This window comes from Ochotona curzoniae, unplaced genomic scaffold, assembly GCF_017591425.1.
Source record: "Ochotona curzoniae isolate NIBS_2020 unplaced genomic scaffold, NIBS_Ocur_1.0 scaffold_3835, whole genome shotgun sequence".
Lineage (NCBI taxonomy): Eukaryota > Metazoa > Chordata > Mammalia > Lagomorpha > Ochotonidae > Ochotona > Ochotona curzoniae.
Window position 1 is genome coordinate 8,924,676 of NW_024467114.1, and position 15,883 is coordinate 8,940,558.

Sequence of the window (15,883 nt, forward strand, 5' to 3'; positions counted from 1 at the left end):
TGGTAGCAGTTGTAATGAAAGCACATATTTCTTAAATCAGTTAACTGTTTTATCTAATTTGATTCTGATTAATAAAATAATAGTTTTGTTTTTGTGCTTAAAACAATATTTAAATAAGGGAAAACTTACCAATAATAAACTGAAATCTTGTGTATAGCTCCTTTTGCAACTAGGAATTTTGCCTTTGAAGATGAAACCAACACACATTACAGTGTATGAAGAAAAAGTTGATGATTCCCAGTTTCTTATAAAAATGCAACGCCAGAAAATCACAGTATTAGCAGTAAAAGTACCAGTGCCAGCTGACCTCTGACTTCATTGTACCATCTGACTATCCTTGTTGCAGTTCTGATGTTAGCCCTTTGTACCACAGTCCCATTTGTGTCCAAGATTTCCTTCAGAATTAATATCCATTTTGTCTATTCTGCCCTCCAGACCTGCTGCACGTCACAGCAGTCTTGTCTTGCTTCAGATCTCTGCGTCCTTCTGGATAACCAGCACTATGGCATGATGCATTTGCTTGTGTAGTACTTTTAATATATTCGTTTCTTCACCCAATTATCAATTCTTTGTAGGCAACCAGTGCACTCACTGCTTCTTTGTAATGTGACTTCCTGTATATGATCCTTTGTTCTGTCTCAAACCCTGGAAAAAATGTGTAAAACCACATTCAAAGGGAAGTTATTTCAAAATGTGGATTTATTTCCAACTTTAGAAGAATTAACTTTAACTGAGAAACCAGATAGACGCTGGATTTGCTATTGATTAACCCACTCAACCTGTAATCTTTTTTTCTTCCCCTCTCTCCCTTTCCCTCTTCTGAACACAGACAGACCTAGAAATGGTCACTGAAGACCTTGCCCAAAAAGTCAACAGACCTTACCTTCGCACACCCCGCCACAAGATCATCAAGGCAGCCTGTCTGGTGCAGCAGAAGAGACAAGAGTTCCTGGCCTCTGTGGCTCGCGGTGTCGCTCCTGCAGACTCGCCGGAAGCCCCGAGGCGCAGGTAGGCCAGCGCCAGGTGGAGGGCCTCCCGGCTCCTGCCACGTCGCAGCGTTCCCTGCTTTTACCCGCCTAGTGTTCATATTCCAGTGTTAATACTCAAAGCGGGGGTGGCTGACAAAAGTATGCTAACTTCTTTTTAATGTTTTTTTCCCTAAGTACTATTTCTATTTTTTTTTCTTATTTGTTAGTGTGCAGTTCCTCAGGCTAAATTAGAGTAGGTTATTGTTACATTTGATGTGAACTCAAAACTGAGAACATTAGAATGTGTCATTCCAAATACTTACAGTATATAGTGATAGCACAGTCACATGACAGTCATAAACATCTTTTTAAAAAACTGTGAAGAAATGAGAAACCGATTTTCATTAAAGCATTTAGGAGACCCAGATTTATCTTTTCAACGCCTGTTGAGTTTTACTTATTCTATTCAGATACTTACACTTCTGTCCCTCTAAGATGAAGCATGTTATTTGTACTAATTATGAGCATTAGAGTCTCTTTGACCCTATTTTTACTTAAATACTTATCAATAAATATATACTTAGAAAAAGAAGCCATCATACTGTTAGAATGTAATGATTTTTTATTTTTCCATCATTTTACATAAATATAAAGTAACATAAAATTTGAAATAGTTAGACTATCATTTCATTTATATTTTCATAGTTGATTTATTTTAGTAAAACAAGTTCCAAGTAGAAGAATTAAATTTCATATTCATGGTCTTGTTGTGGATACTCTGTAGTACTGATAACAAATCAAATGGTGTGTCTAATTTCTTTGTAGCTTTGCTGGTGGAACATGGGATTGGGAATATTTAGGATTTGCGTCACCTGAGGTAATTGTTCCGTGGGACTTTGTTTTTTGTATTTTTCCTAAGTGCCATCCTGCTTGCATTTGCATCCTCATCTATTCTAAATCCTGCTGAGATGATCAGCAAGGCCATCTCTTTCCTTTGTAACAAAAAGGTCTTGACATAGCCTGCATCTAGAATATCATCACATTACTAAATAACTCTCCATCATTACTCTCTCTGTCTAAAAAGAGAACTAGACAAGCTTAATTTAGCAAAGGAGAAAGAGTGGTAAGGATGTCAGAATCGCAAGATAGAAACCAACTCAGCAGTGTGAACTTTGCCAGTGTCCTCCCATCACATGTACGTCACTCTTCTTGTGGCTTCTGGCTCTGACAGCAGCCTTGGGAATCCTGAATGTTGAGGGCCTGTGACCATTGTCTGTCCATTAAAACTAATGCAAAATTTATGCAAATTTAAAGATTTTCCACACATTGTGACACTTTGAAATTTGTATGACTCTGCCTTAACATAGACTGTGTGGAAAAATAACAAACTCCCAACAGATTTCCAGATTAAATGTACAGTTTTTTCAGGCAGGTTCAATCCCATCTTATTCTCTTTAAACTGACTAGGTCAGTAGCATTACTGGCCATTTTAGCAACTTGAAAGGCAGGAAAGCCCAGTGGGAGGGCACAGCTGAGAGTCTGAGGGACACCTGAATTGAAGTGCAAGCTGCAGCTTGGGTAGCTCTTAGCCAGTGTTCTTCTTTAATTTCTCCTCTTTAAAAGGTGGTGCTGAGACCACTTGAAAGTTCTGGAAGCATTGAAGCACTTCATCAAGTCACTGGCAGAATTGGTGCTCCATAAATGGTGGCCATTATTATTATTTCTTTAAGATTTCTTTCTTTTTTTTTTTTTTAAAGGAAATTTTACAGAGTGCAGGAGAGACAGAGAGAAAGATCTTCCATACTCTGGTTCACTCCGCAGTGGCTGCAGCAGCCGGAGCGGAGCCAATCTGAAGCCAGGAGCTTCTTCTGGGTCTCCCACAAAGTGCAGGTTCCCAAGGCTTTGGATCATCCTTCACTGCTTTCTCAGGCTACAAGCAGGGAACTAGAAGGGAAGTGGAGCAGCCAGGATATAAACCAGTGCCCATATGGGATACTGGCACATGCAAGGTGAGGACTTTAGCCACTAGGCAATTGCATCGGACCTGGCTGTTATTATTTTAAACCAAAAAATTCTAAGTAGCCTTTTTCCCTGTAAATCCCTGAATTTTTCCATCTTTTTGCAACTTTAACACTCTGAAGCCATTTGAACCCTCTTGACTAAAACCTTTTTTTTTTAATTACTTATTTTGAAAATTTAACAGATTAGGAAGGGAAGGAGGAAGAAGGAGGCAGTGGCTGTGGGTGGAGGAGAGAGAAATGTTTTCATCCCGCTGGTCCACTCTCCGGATGGCCATACTAGCCAGGGATATGTCGGGCAGGTGAGCCAGGAGCTAATCACATGTCCCACGCTGCCACGAAGATGACAGGCGCCCAGACACTTGGGTCATCTCGTACTGCTGACTGAATCAGAGGTGGAGCAGCCGAGGCACGAACCAGTGCCTCTGTGATCTGTAGGCATCTCAAGCTGTGGTTTTACCTACTGTGCTGTAACACGGGCCGCCTAAAGCCCTGTCCTTCTGCTGACTCACAAATCGTAGGAATTTTTGAAAATTTTTGGAAAAATTTTACAACAGCAATTTTTTAACCTGTTGCCTTGTGAGAGAATGGCATTTGAGAATTCTCCATCAGAATAATAAGAAGCATAAAGTCTTCTTTTGGCACTTTCTAAAACTTTATGCTTTTCCTGAACTGGAAATGTGTAAGAAATGTGGTGGTCGTCAGCAGTGGTGGTCCAGTGAGCCCTGGTGAGATAAATGGCCCACCTGGAGGCACAGGCCTTCAGGAAGACAAGGAAGCGATGCCGCAGCCCCGGGAGCTCACACGTCGCACCAGGCCTGGAAGGGGAGCTCCTAGCACTTAGTCACAGGGAGCAATTCAAGTAAATTTCACTGAAGTGGTTTGATGTGGACTTTTATCTCGGATATAGAATTGGCTTTCGCTGTTGCCAGTACTTTCACTGTAGAAGCATGTTGAATATTCTAGGGTAACTGTGGTCACCATAAAGCTGAGTATCTTCAGGCTGATAACACTGATGCAGTGGTTCGTGGCTTTTTCTGCTGCTGCCTTGTCCTCTGGGTCTCCTGTTGTCTTTGCTTCTGTTTGTGAATGTGCATTTCTTGCCAGAGATTAGCAGGTGCTCTCAAGGCATAGGCTCGTGTAGTTACAATGCTTTTAAAGTCAGAAATGTAAAGTAGACTCACAGACATTTGCTTAAGTCAGTATCCTTCCTACACACTAAACACTTGCTTTTCCTGTGTTGAGAACAGCATCACATACCAGCCAGTATAGGAACGAAGCCAAATCACATCCTACTTTTAAAGCTAACCTGGGACTGGCACATTGGCTCAATTGGTTAATCCTAATAATAATGTTTTGAAAAAGTTTAAAAAGAGGATCTGGCATAATAGCCTAGTGGCTAAATCCTCACCTTGCAACCCCCAGGATCCCATGTAGGCACCAGTTTGTATCCCAACTGCCCCACTTCCCGTCCAGCCACCTGCTTGTGGCTTGGGAAAGCAGTAAAGGATGACCCAAAGCCTTGGGACCCTGCACCTGTGTGGGAGGCCTGAAAGAAGCTCCTGGCTCTTGGCTTCAGATAGGCTCAGCTCCAGCTGTTGTGGTCACTTGGGGAGTGAACCAGTGGATGGAAGATCTCCCTGTCTCCTCTCTGTAAATCTGCCTTTCCAATAAAAATTAATAATTTTTTTTTAATTTTAAGAAGAAAGTTAACCTAGCATTTTTTTCCAATCTCGTTATCTGACTGAGAATCCTGCATAGCATTCCCAAAGAATAGGAAAGCCAGCCATCTGGCGAGTGCTGAGCAAAGTATGTGTGTTCTTTTTACCCCCTGTTGCACCTGTGACAGTCATTTAAAAAAAAACAGCTGACAGGGAGTAACTAAACATCAAAAAAAAAATGATATGGAACTAGTAATTAGATAAGAAAGTGCTTGACATCATGGGGCAGGAAGAGAGGGTCTGGTACAAGCTGGCATTGGACCAGGCAGGTTATTCCCGGTTATTCCCAATATGTCTAGGCAATGGTAATATTTAATTGAAAATAGTCTTTAGCCATTTCACCTTTTCTGTTTCCTTGGCATGGTACCGCCTGAACTTTTTCTAAAGCCAAAGTGATTTTATAACATGTCTGTAAAATTGCACATTTTCCCTCCTTGGGGGTAGAAAATGCACTGTTTGCATTCAAAGCCTGACATCCTTCCTGTGCCGTGTAATCTTTGGTCCCTGCAGGAATATGCTGAGTTCCAGTACCGGAGGCGACATAGGCAGCGTCGCCGTGGAGATGTGCACAGTCTGCTGAGAAATGCCCCCGACTCTGATGAGCCCAGCGAAAGCACCATAGGTAAGCCCTGGGCCTGAGCACAGCCTGCCCCCAGCTCTCCCAGACGCCCATGAACAGTGCTGATGGTAGTGTCCTTATGTTCCTGAGGGATTGTGCCGTCACAGGATGCAGAACACCACGGGGTCCCAAACACGGGTGTGGCAAGCAGCCTGCCCTCGGGATTGTGTGGGACTGTGGAACAGTGCACTCAGATCCCACATTCTACAGAGTGGTCGAGGCAGGCCCCTGCGGAGCACCCAGTAAGCTGCAGCTGTTGGTGGTTACTGCTCTTGTCTGGTCGTCTCCAGGAGTTAGTGATGGTCTTTAAAGGAAGGCAGGAGAACTCAAGTCATGACTTTAGGGGGAAAAGAGAAACAGATGTGCTTCACGCTCATGAAGGGAACCCTTCGGGGCAGGAGCCATGGGACCGGGACGTGAGATTGCCAGTGGTAGCATTACATACACAGCGTGGCCTATGCTAAGGCAACAGGAAGTGAGAAATCCCAAGATTGTGTGAGCTGTGGAGGGTGGTGGGTTCAACAGCACTGAAAGAAATTGCCCACCTAAATAACAGGGTGCATGGGAAAAGTGAATCTTCCTGTCTGTAATTGTCTTGCTGCCCATTGCTTTGGAGCAGATATTGCGGAAGGTGGCAGTAGCCGCAGGCCTGGCACCTCCGTGGTCAGTTCTGCCTCTATGAGCGTTCTGCACAGCTCCTCCTTGCGTGACTACACCCCTGCCAGTCGCTCTGAAAACCAGGACTCTCTGCAGGTAGGCTTTGTGCGCAGCCTGGCTGCCCGGGCATTGCTCTTGGTCTGTGTGGCATGCTGTCCTGTTTTCGCCTTCACGGCTGTCCTGCGTGTTTCCCTTCCCCCATCTTGATTGCACGGGGATCTACAGAACAATTCTGTTAGTTCAGATCTGTTTAAGGTCTTTTTCCCCCTCTGGCATGAGCAAGGAGAAAATTCATGTAAGATTTGAGTAGATGAATAACTGGTACAATTAAAAGTAATTCTGTTTGGGGAAACAAGCACAAGTGGCTGATAGAGTTAACTTGGGCTTTGTTTCCTTTCGCCATAGTTGAAGGTGGCTTTGCTTTCTTTGCTTCAGGCCCTGAGTTCCCTGGAAGAAGATGACCCTAACATACTACTCGCAATCCAGCTGTCACTGCAGGAGTCCGGCCTGTCCCTGGACGATGAGACTAGAGAACTGGTCAGTAGTGAAGCATCCCTGGGAGCAATAGGCACTTCCTTGCCATCCAGGCTGGACTCGGTGCCCAGGAGCACTGAGAACCCACGGGCTGCCCTGAGCAGCTCTGAGCTGGCAGAACTCGGGGACAGCCTCACGAGACTCGCAGCAGAATGCGACCCCTTTCCAGCTGACACGGTGAGTTCACGCCCTCTCGAAGAGGCAAGAAGGGACTTGTGCCCCTCATCCAGTGACCCTGACCCAGCTGGCCAGGACCCCACCATCAGCGACAATCTTCTCGGCAACATCATGGCCTGGTTTCATGACATGAGTCCCCAGAGCATTGCCCTGATCCCTCCAGCGACAGCGGGGCCCAGTGCGGAGCCCGTGCCACCTCGTGTGGAGGCCGCATTGGAAGGCATGAGGGAGGTGGAGCCAGCGCGGCAGGGAGAAGAGCCGGAGTACGAGGCTGCTGGCGGAAGCCAGGGAGAAGGCGGTCAGTTGGAAGGTTTGCTGGCTGAGGAAGCCACGCCATCCCTTGGTGACGATGGGAACGAAGCAGGCGGCCAAGGGCGCGGGCCAGGGGCTCCAGGTCAGACACCTCCGACGTTCGGTGACTGGCGGGGACATGCACACCTGGTGTGAGCTGCCGCAGGCACTGAGGCCTGGCCCAGGACGCTGCGCTTCAGTCGTCCCAGCTCTGCGCTGCACCATAGTAACACACAGGGGCCGCAGCTCGGCTCTCGGTTTTCGCCGTACAGGGAATTTCTTTTGTATTTAATTGGATAGCTTTCCCCCTTTTTGCTGGCAGAAGGAAGAGCAAGAGAAAAAGAAAAGCAAAATACACAGGTTGTATTCCTCATCTTAGAAAGAGGCATCATCTGTGTGGCCCAGGAGCACTGTAGGGGAGGCTCCTGTCCTCGTCTGGGGTGACTTTCCTCTGAAACCACCCGAGTGCCCGTTTTCTTCATCTGAACGCTCCCCTGGACAGACCTGGTAGCTGTGCATCCTTGGTCCCCGTCGGTCCTGTCTCAGCCTCATGAATCGAGCGCTCCAAGGCTTCTCTGTAGTGTCTACCACAGGCTCATGACTTTTCATTTTCACATGAATCAAAAATTTCTTTCCCTGTCCATATCCAGCCCAGTTGTGCCAAACTCTGTCTCGTGCGCTGACCCACAAGGCGGTTAGGTGTCCCACGTGCCAGCGTGCTCCAGGGCAGCGTCAGCCTTCTCAGGAGGTCACGGTGCCACTCGGCAGCAAAGGTATTCCCAACTTCGTGTGCTTCTGTTGCCATGGAGACTGCATTTCACTAAATGTAGCCTGTAGTTTAAGTTAACTAAACCTAATGCTGCTGTTAAAACAGTTTATTTTAATATGAAAATACAGTTGATTAGCAACAGCGGTGCTGTGTTTTAAGAGACACTTTATCAGAAGTGCAATCCTAGTTCTTTGTTTTCACAATTTTACAGTGCATTCTAATTACTAATGGGTGCAATTACTTTTAATGGTGTTTTATAAAATAGAAAAAAAGTGGAGTTTTCATGAGTTATAGTAAATCCCACAACTATTTAAAAATTCAATAAAAACATCCTTCGCAACATGTTTTATCGTGCCTTTGCCTAACCCGAACGGATAGTTGCCAGTTAAATAAGTGAGTAATTCAAATTTCAGTGTCTCTTCTGAAACAACTATGCTATGAATTGCGAAGACCTCCATAAAACCACCCATGGCCTTGCCTTTACAGTAAACATGACAACTAAATGTTCAGTTTGTTTGCCTAGATTGCAGATGCTGACGTGTCTATTGCACAATACTCGTGTTCTGTGTGATTACTGTTCAGTGTTGGAAAATGATCAGCTTCCTAGTTACCAGTGTCTTAACGTGAAGAAAACACTGCTCTTAGTTGTAATGAAGATACCGTGGTACAGTGTGTAATTAAAACTAGAGAAAACTGTTGGAATGGCTGTTTTGCTTACATATTCTCAGAAATAGCGTTGCACAAGCAGAGTAGGTCCGTGAAGCGTTCCACGCGTCTCCGCGGCATGTTGGCTGACGCCTGCAGAAAGCCGAACCGCGGCGCTTTGTACAGGCAAGTCCTCGGTGGGGTGTTAGCGCTGGTATCCACATGAGTGGTGATGATGATTTGTGATTTTTTGTTTCGTTTTGTTTTGCTTCTCCACCCTCCCCCCAACCCTGGTTTTGAAATGTTTTTGTGCTTTGACTAAACGTGGCAAGAACATTGTTAATTTAAGTATTGAATAGTCCCAGGTTCTGCCAGGATGAACCATGTGGGACTTGTCCCTGCACCGTGGATGTCAAAGGTCTACATTTGATTTTGTTTCTCCGATTATCAGACACTTGATACCAATCCCTGTGGACATGGGGGTGGGGAGAACTGTTAACTTTATCTGCAGTGTATTACTGTACATGCAACTAAAGTAGTCCATTCAAGGATTTTTTTTTTTACAAATTTATTTTGCATTAACAACCCTCAACACCACTAATTTGTAGAACATGCTGTGAGTTTCCGATGGAAACAGCCATTGCATCCCTCTGAGGCATTTGGAGCAGGTGCGCGGGGAGCGCGGGCATCCCTCTGAGGCATCTGGCGCAGGTGCGCGGGATGAGTGGGCATCCCTCTGAGGCATCTGGCACAGGTGCGCGGGATGAGGGATGCGCGGGCGCTGTGTGGGAGGCAGCACTGGCCGCAGCCCGCTTCCCTTGCAGCCTGTGCCACATAGCCTTTGTTTCCGTGCCCTTCTTTCCTGAGCGTGAGAAGTGATCGTTACCCAGTTTGTATTTCCTTGGTACATATTTTAAAAACAACACAGTCACTGACTTTACAATTCAGTAATAACGTTTGGCAAAGCCTATTTTGTAAACAAGTTAATTTTATAATGTAAAAAAAAAGTTAATTTTACCTTGTTACTTGCACTTTCCTAGTCTATACTTGATACATTCCCACTTTATATGCAGTAGGATTCTACAAACGTGCAGATGTTGGCCAAATGAATGCTGTTAATAAGATGTAAAATTATTTGATTAAACATTTATTACTTAAACTACTTCCATTTGTCTCGTTACATTATAGACTTTTTTAGCCAAGTCAGGAAGCTGAATTGCTTCAAACTAAATCTCCTGTAATATATAACAGGGTTAATTGGGGTTTTTTTTCTTTGCACATGATTGCTGTCTGATACCTTTGTACCAACCCACTTAACTTTGAGCACCGTACACTGCGGTGATAAACCCAAGCACACTGTGGGACAATGATGCTCATTGCTGTTTTCATGCTGTTAAGGGGAAAAACCTTAAGGGTTTTCTGTTGCATTCACTAGTAGATACATATCAAAAAAGATATAACTTTCAAATGTATTTTGTGAAGCTGCTTAGGAAAGTGGGGAAAAATGTATGCTAGTTGGAACAAAAATGACCACCTCTCCATCACTTGAGCATTCCATCCATAGGCCTTACGAGGCAGACTGGCGAGAGCCCTACGGGTGCCACGCACAGACTGCAGGCCCCCACGGGTGTCTGATTGGTGGGTGCCAGTGAACCTGTCGTAAAGCCTTTAAGTGTGTGGATCTGAAGCTTAACTGCTACCAGGGTGCACAGACTGCCCTACTCCTTGAGTGGCAGTGTTTATTAAAGCCACCCTGTCTCTCTCTTTTTTTTTTAAAGATTTATTTATTTTTATTGCAAAGTCAGATATATGTAGTGAGGAGGAGAGACAGAGAGGAAGATCTAATATGTACTGATTCACTCCCAAAGTGACCGCAACGGCCAGAGCTGTGCCGATCCAAAGCCAGGAGCCAGGAACTTCTTCCAGGTCTCCCACACGGGTGCAGGGGCCCAAGGCTTTGGGCCGTCCTCCACTGCTTTCCCAGTCTACAAGCAGGGAGCTGGATGGGAAGTAGGGCCTCTGGGATTAGAACCGGCTCCCATATGGGATCCTAGTGTATTCAAGGCAGGACTTTAGCCACTAGGCCACCACATTGGGACCACTTGTCTCACTTTTGTTCTCTTTTCATTCTCAAATATTTGTCACTTGCCCGTTACTAAAAACCTGAGACTTAGTGGAGTTTGCTTGTAATTTCAAAAACAGTTTTACTTGGGAAACAAAAGCATATCGCTTTGCAATCTGAGTGTCAAGCGGTGATACTAATTTCGTGGTTCTGTTTGTTTTAAGGCTGAGAGTAAAAGCTCAGAAAAAAACTGTCATGTGCTCAGCTGTTGGCTGACTCGAAGTTTCAGCTCAGCAGTGTGCTGTGAACATAATTATTGGCTCTTTTATTTTTTTTTTTAAGATTTGTTTGTATTTTAGAAAAGCGAGGTTACAGAGAGACACAGATACCAGCCATCGGTTCACTCCGCAAATGAGCACAGTGGCTGAGCTGGATTAGTCCAAGAAGAGGAGCCAGGAACTTCTGGTTCTCCTACATGAGGTCCCAGCACTTGTGCCTGCTTCACTGCTTTCCCAGACCATTAACAGGGGGCTGAATCAGAAGTGGAGCAGCCAGGACTAGAATGAGTGTCCATATTGGATGCTGCACTGCAGGCAGCAGCTTAGCTTACTGTATCACAGTTCCAACTCATGAATCTTAACTTTATATTACTGCCTTGACAGATATTAAAGCCTTCTCAGAAAGGTAAATTTCATTCTGTTTTAGAATGTTCTAGAAAGTTAAATGACTCGCTAGGCTTTGCAACATAACAGTCCTTATTTTAGGCACTGACCAGAGTCATTGTTCTGAAAGAAAGATGGGCAAGTTCCCTTTAGTTCTCACTTCGCTTAGGACTGGCAGGGAGCTGACCATCGGAATTATCATGAGTCTTTGAAAACGTAATTTGACAATATTCTTTTTTAAAAGAGTTATATATTTGAAAGTTAGAGTTATACAGAGAGAGACAACAGAGGTCTGTCTACTGATTCACTCCCCAAATGGCCATGACAGCCAGTTCTGGGTCAGGCCGAAGCCAGACACTTCGTTCTGCTCTAATGTGGGTCCAGGAGCCCGAGTCCTTGGGCCAGGTTTCACTGCTTTCCCAGGAGTATTAGCAGGGAGCTGGGTCTGAAGAGTAGCAGCAAGAACTTGAACCACACCCCACAGGGTCTGCTGGTGTTGCAGGTGGTCATAACATGCAACGCCACATCACTGCCTCTTGACGATATTCATCATCAGGGTCTTTGTTGACCCTCAGCCAACTGTTTTGTTAAGTACTTGTCACATAAGTGCCTGGCATGATGTGAGGCATAAGGTTACAGTTTGAGAGATAAATCCATGGAGGCTGACATGATGGCTCAGCTAGCTAATCCTCAGCCTGCAAGTACCAGCATCCCATTTGGGCACCCGTTTGCTTCCCAGCTGCTCTGCTTCCCATACAACTCCCTGCCTGTGGCCTGGGAAAAGACAAGTATGGCCCAAAGCCTTCGACTCCAGCTCTCACGTGGGACACCTAGAAGGAGCTCCTGGCTCTTTGAATCGGCTCAGCTCCAGCCACTGTGGCTGCCTGGGGAGTGAATCAACAGATGGAAAATCTTTCTTTATATCTTCTTTCTGTAAATCTGCCTTTCCAATAAAAATAAATCTTTGGGGGAAAAAAGGTAAAAACCTGAAAGAGTGCATAATAAGAAAATGGTTGTAGTTGGAAGAGACAATTCTCCCATTTTTTGCCTGGGCCACCTCTCAGGATTTATGTAAGTAGTGACCTTGAAGGTAAGGAGCAGGCTTAGCCACCTGCTATGGAGGCAGTGAGTTCTATGTACACGGTATCCGTGGGCAGCATCCTGGATCCGACAAGTGCCGGGTGTCTGTCCAGGCCCACAGTGCAGCCCCTGCAGAACTGCAAGTGGGGAATTGGCCGAGATGTTCATTCTGCCTGCTGTGCTGAGGGAGAAATGGCTCCACCTCTCACCCGGGAGACTCCTCTGTTGGCACGCCTGGGACTGCCACGGGGTACTCATTTGCCTTGAAGCAGGACAAGAGGACACTGAAGATCCGGAGGCTTTGCCCAACAGGATGGGCTGCTGAGAGACGCTTTGCAGACAAGCAGCCACAGCCAGCTTCAGGAAGGTAAGATGCCCCATGGTCTGGGAGCCCACGTTCTCACCCACTTGATGAGCAAGGTGTGGGGTTGCAGGAGGCTGGGGGGGCTCCAGGGTGCAGCTTGCGGCAGGAGAGGGGAAGACCCAGCCCGTGGCCCCTGCATGACCTCAGGCAAGACTGAAAATTAACAGTCTGTAGCAGGCTAAGTTTTTTAATAATAAATTTTTGATGATGTTTATATAGTTGAGAGGGATGTGTGCCCATGTGGACCTCCAGTTAGGGTGGGAGAGCTGTCCAATTTGTTCAGCCCTCCGTGGTACTAGACGTCCTCTACAGGCCTCAGTGAACTGGTTCTCCTGTGCCCAGGAGCATCTGGACATGCCGTCTGCTGCACAGGCCTCAGCAGCTGTGCAGACCCAGTTCTGACACATGTACTCCACAGTCAGACCACAGAACCAGTGATTTTCACTGTGATTGGAGTTCTGAGTCCAGTGACCCAGTAATGGGGGTGGAGGGCAGTCCCCAAAGAAACCTTGCCAGAGTTGACCCCAAAACTGACTTCCATGTGTGCCAGTCAGTGTGGGGTCCAGGTCAGTCCATCACCCACATCAGCCAACACACACATTGATCAGTTCTGTCCCCAGCCCCATTTCATACGCAAACCAATGGATGCTGTGGCCCAGCCTAATCCTGCCCACCACACATTTGACCCTCACATATACCAGCGGGAACTCCAGCCTAGCTGGAGCAACTTCCAATACATCCCACTAGGCCTGCCCCCAACCCTGGTTTCTATGCATGGTGTTATGTTTAGCAGACTGGTCCAGTCTGTGCCACATCCCATTCAATTCTTGCACACATTAATGGGCTTGGAGCCTGGTTCAACCCAGCAAGTCCCACTATCCAGTCCATACTCATGCTGGCAGATGCCACTGCCTGTCTAGCCAGGACCTCCCTAGCCCTGGTTCTCATGCTCACCAGTGGCATCTGCAACCCATCAGAGAGGTGCCCACAGTTTCCCTACCAGGCCCACTCTTAGCCCCAAACCCTGGCACTCTCCAGGTGGTTCTGTGGTCCAGGCTGACAGGACTTGCCCCAGAACCAGCACTTGCCAGCTGATGTTGCAGCAAAGCCCAGCCAGCCTGCACTTACTCTAACGCATGCATGCAGTGGAACTGGTCATTTAACCCTGCCTGGCTCTCCCCCTAAGCTGCACACATACAGGCCAGCAGGTATTGTAGCCCTGCCCAGCCTGGTCTGCCCCAATCCCAGTTTTCTTGCTCACAAGCAGGAGCAGTGACCAGGAGAGGAGCCCCACAGCTCTCCAGTGGGCGTACTTGGTATGCTCCAGTGGGTGCTGCCTGGCTCGGCCCAGTCTAGCAAGCTGACATTGCTGTTAATCTTCTATGGCCTGCAGATAGAATCACAAATATCCAAACACTCATGGCAGGAGCCTTGGTGAAGAGAGGGACTGAAACGAGCTGTTGTCCACGGGTCTTCGTTGGCACCCTGCGGTCTGGCAGGCTGAAGGAAGCCTTTTCTGGCCGGGGTCAGTGATTCTGTGGGCCTCGCTGAGTTAAGGCCCCCCCCAGAGTGTCTCAGTGGCCTCACTTCTGGTTGGCAGCCTGGTGGCATGGTTGGCTGCTTTGCCTACAAGTGTGGAACAGGTTGCACCCCGTCCCTGGCCCCTGCCTTAGCTGACCTGGCCAGCAGTGAGGACAAGGTTCTGAGTGCACGGTGACAAAGGGTGTCTCAGGTGGGAAGGCGCATGGGAGAGGGAAGAGGGGAGCTGAGGGTCACCACCGTGCTGTGAGAGGACTCTGTCCACTGTGAGGGACTGTGTGACATCGTACCTGTTGGCCATTTTTCACGTTCACCCCATGTACCTCCTGACTTCACATGTGTCCTCAGCTCTGTCTGCATTCAGAGAGTGGAATAGGCTTCTGGACTTACTTGGCTGAGAGGAATGAAAGATAAAGGATCCTTGTGGCTGGGGGCTCCCCAGGGGATTCTGGGTAATACTGCTTCCAAATCTGAACAGAATGTAATCGACCATTTCATACTTACACCCTGGGATTCTTCCAGGGGCTTCCATGAGTAGAGGGCCCAATGGGGCATATAAACCCTTTCCATCCTACGTCTCTGCCCTCCCAGATCACCGGCAGAAGCTACCAGGATCCCACAAGGAGAAAGGTGACTGGGTTACCTTAGTGACTGGCAGCTGGCACATTCAAGCCTTTTCCTGGCACCACATCGCCACCTGCTGGACACAATCGCCAGCACGCCTACTTTGAAACAAGGTAGCAAGAGACCCCACTAGGACCAAACTCCTGGAAGCCTTGTAACCTGGGGCTCTGACGTCACCCCTTGGGGTCCATCTACCACAAGGCAGGGCTGACAAGATGGGAAGCACCCCACAAGGTGTTTTTAGTTGAATAGAAATGGCGCCTCGGAGGGCGCAGCTTGCAGTAGCTGAATTTTACCTGAAATGTGATACTTTGGGGGGCCATCTTGCACCCGGCTCCAGCGCCTGAAACAGTCCCCGGCTCAGTAGAGTCTCAAAATGCAGAATGCCTGAGCTTGGTCCAATCTGCCTGGCCGCCAGAAGTTTCCACCATATCCCACTCAGGCTCTTTCTGCTGTTGTGGGTGATTGTTTATATATGTATGGAAAAGCAAAGGAGCTAGAGTAGCCAAGAGTATCATCAAGTGGCAGGAATCTCTGTACTCAGATTCAAGACAATAGTCACGACAGTGTGATCCTGGAGCGGGGGGGGCGGGGAGGGACGCGTACATCCAAAGAGAGTGAGGAACAAGGGACAGCCTCACGCCTCAGCTGACTTTGGAAAGAGCGCATGCTGTTTACCGAACGGTGCTGGAACACACAGTGCAGGGCAGGCAGAATAGGAACCTGCACTGCGTCCCGCCACATGTGAAATTTAAAGTGAGTCAGAGACTCAGATGTGAAACACGACACCTTACATAAATATCAACTCAGTCAGCACCTAGGCTAAGCAATCAGGAGCTTAAGGTTAGCTTGACACCCAAAACATGACCAGTAAGAGAAACACTTGGTACACTGGTCTCCATCAAAGCATTAAGGCTTTTTCTCTGATGAAGGAGATGGAGAGAGAGAGAGCCACCGACTGGGAGACGGCATTTGCACATCTTGTATCTGGTGAAGCACACAGATCTGGAATCTAAAGTATTCTTTAGATGGAATCATAAGACAAATGATCCGACATGAAGTGGGGGAAGAAAAACACTAAGGGATGTGTTTTTTGAAGAAGATAAGTAACAAGCTCACAGAGAGAGATGTTCAGCAGCACACTTGAACTGGA

At 47.0% G+C, this 15,883-nt stretch overlaps 1 protein-coding gene across 2 annotated transcripts in view; it reads left to right on the forward strand.

Annotated features, from left to right (window-relative positions):
• The window catches only part of ANKIB1 (ankyrin repeat and IBR domain containing 1), a 97,577-nt gene extending 88,015 nt beyond the window's left edge, over window positions 1-9,562 (forward strand). The window contains exons 16-21 of one of the 2 annotated variants that reach the window (XR_005882075.1): window positions 830-1,008; window positions 1,794-1,845; window positions 5,218-5,329; window positions 5,946-6,079; window positions 6,419-9,067; window positions 9,111-9,562. Coding sequence is in view for 1 of the 2 variants with exons in the window: in XM_040964833.1 (XP_040820767.1) it covers window positions 830-1,008; window positions 1,794-1,845; window positions 5,218-5,329; window positions 5,946-6,079; window positions 6,419-7,141 (1,200 nt within the window). In the remaining variant the exon portion in view is untranslated. The other variant, XM_040964833.1, reaches the window with a different exon arrangement.
• Window positions 9,563-15,883: the final 6,321 nt, after the last annotated feature.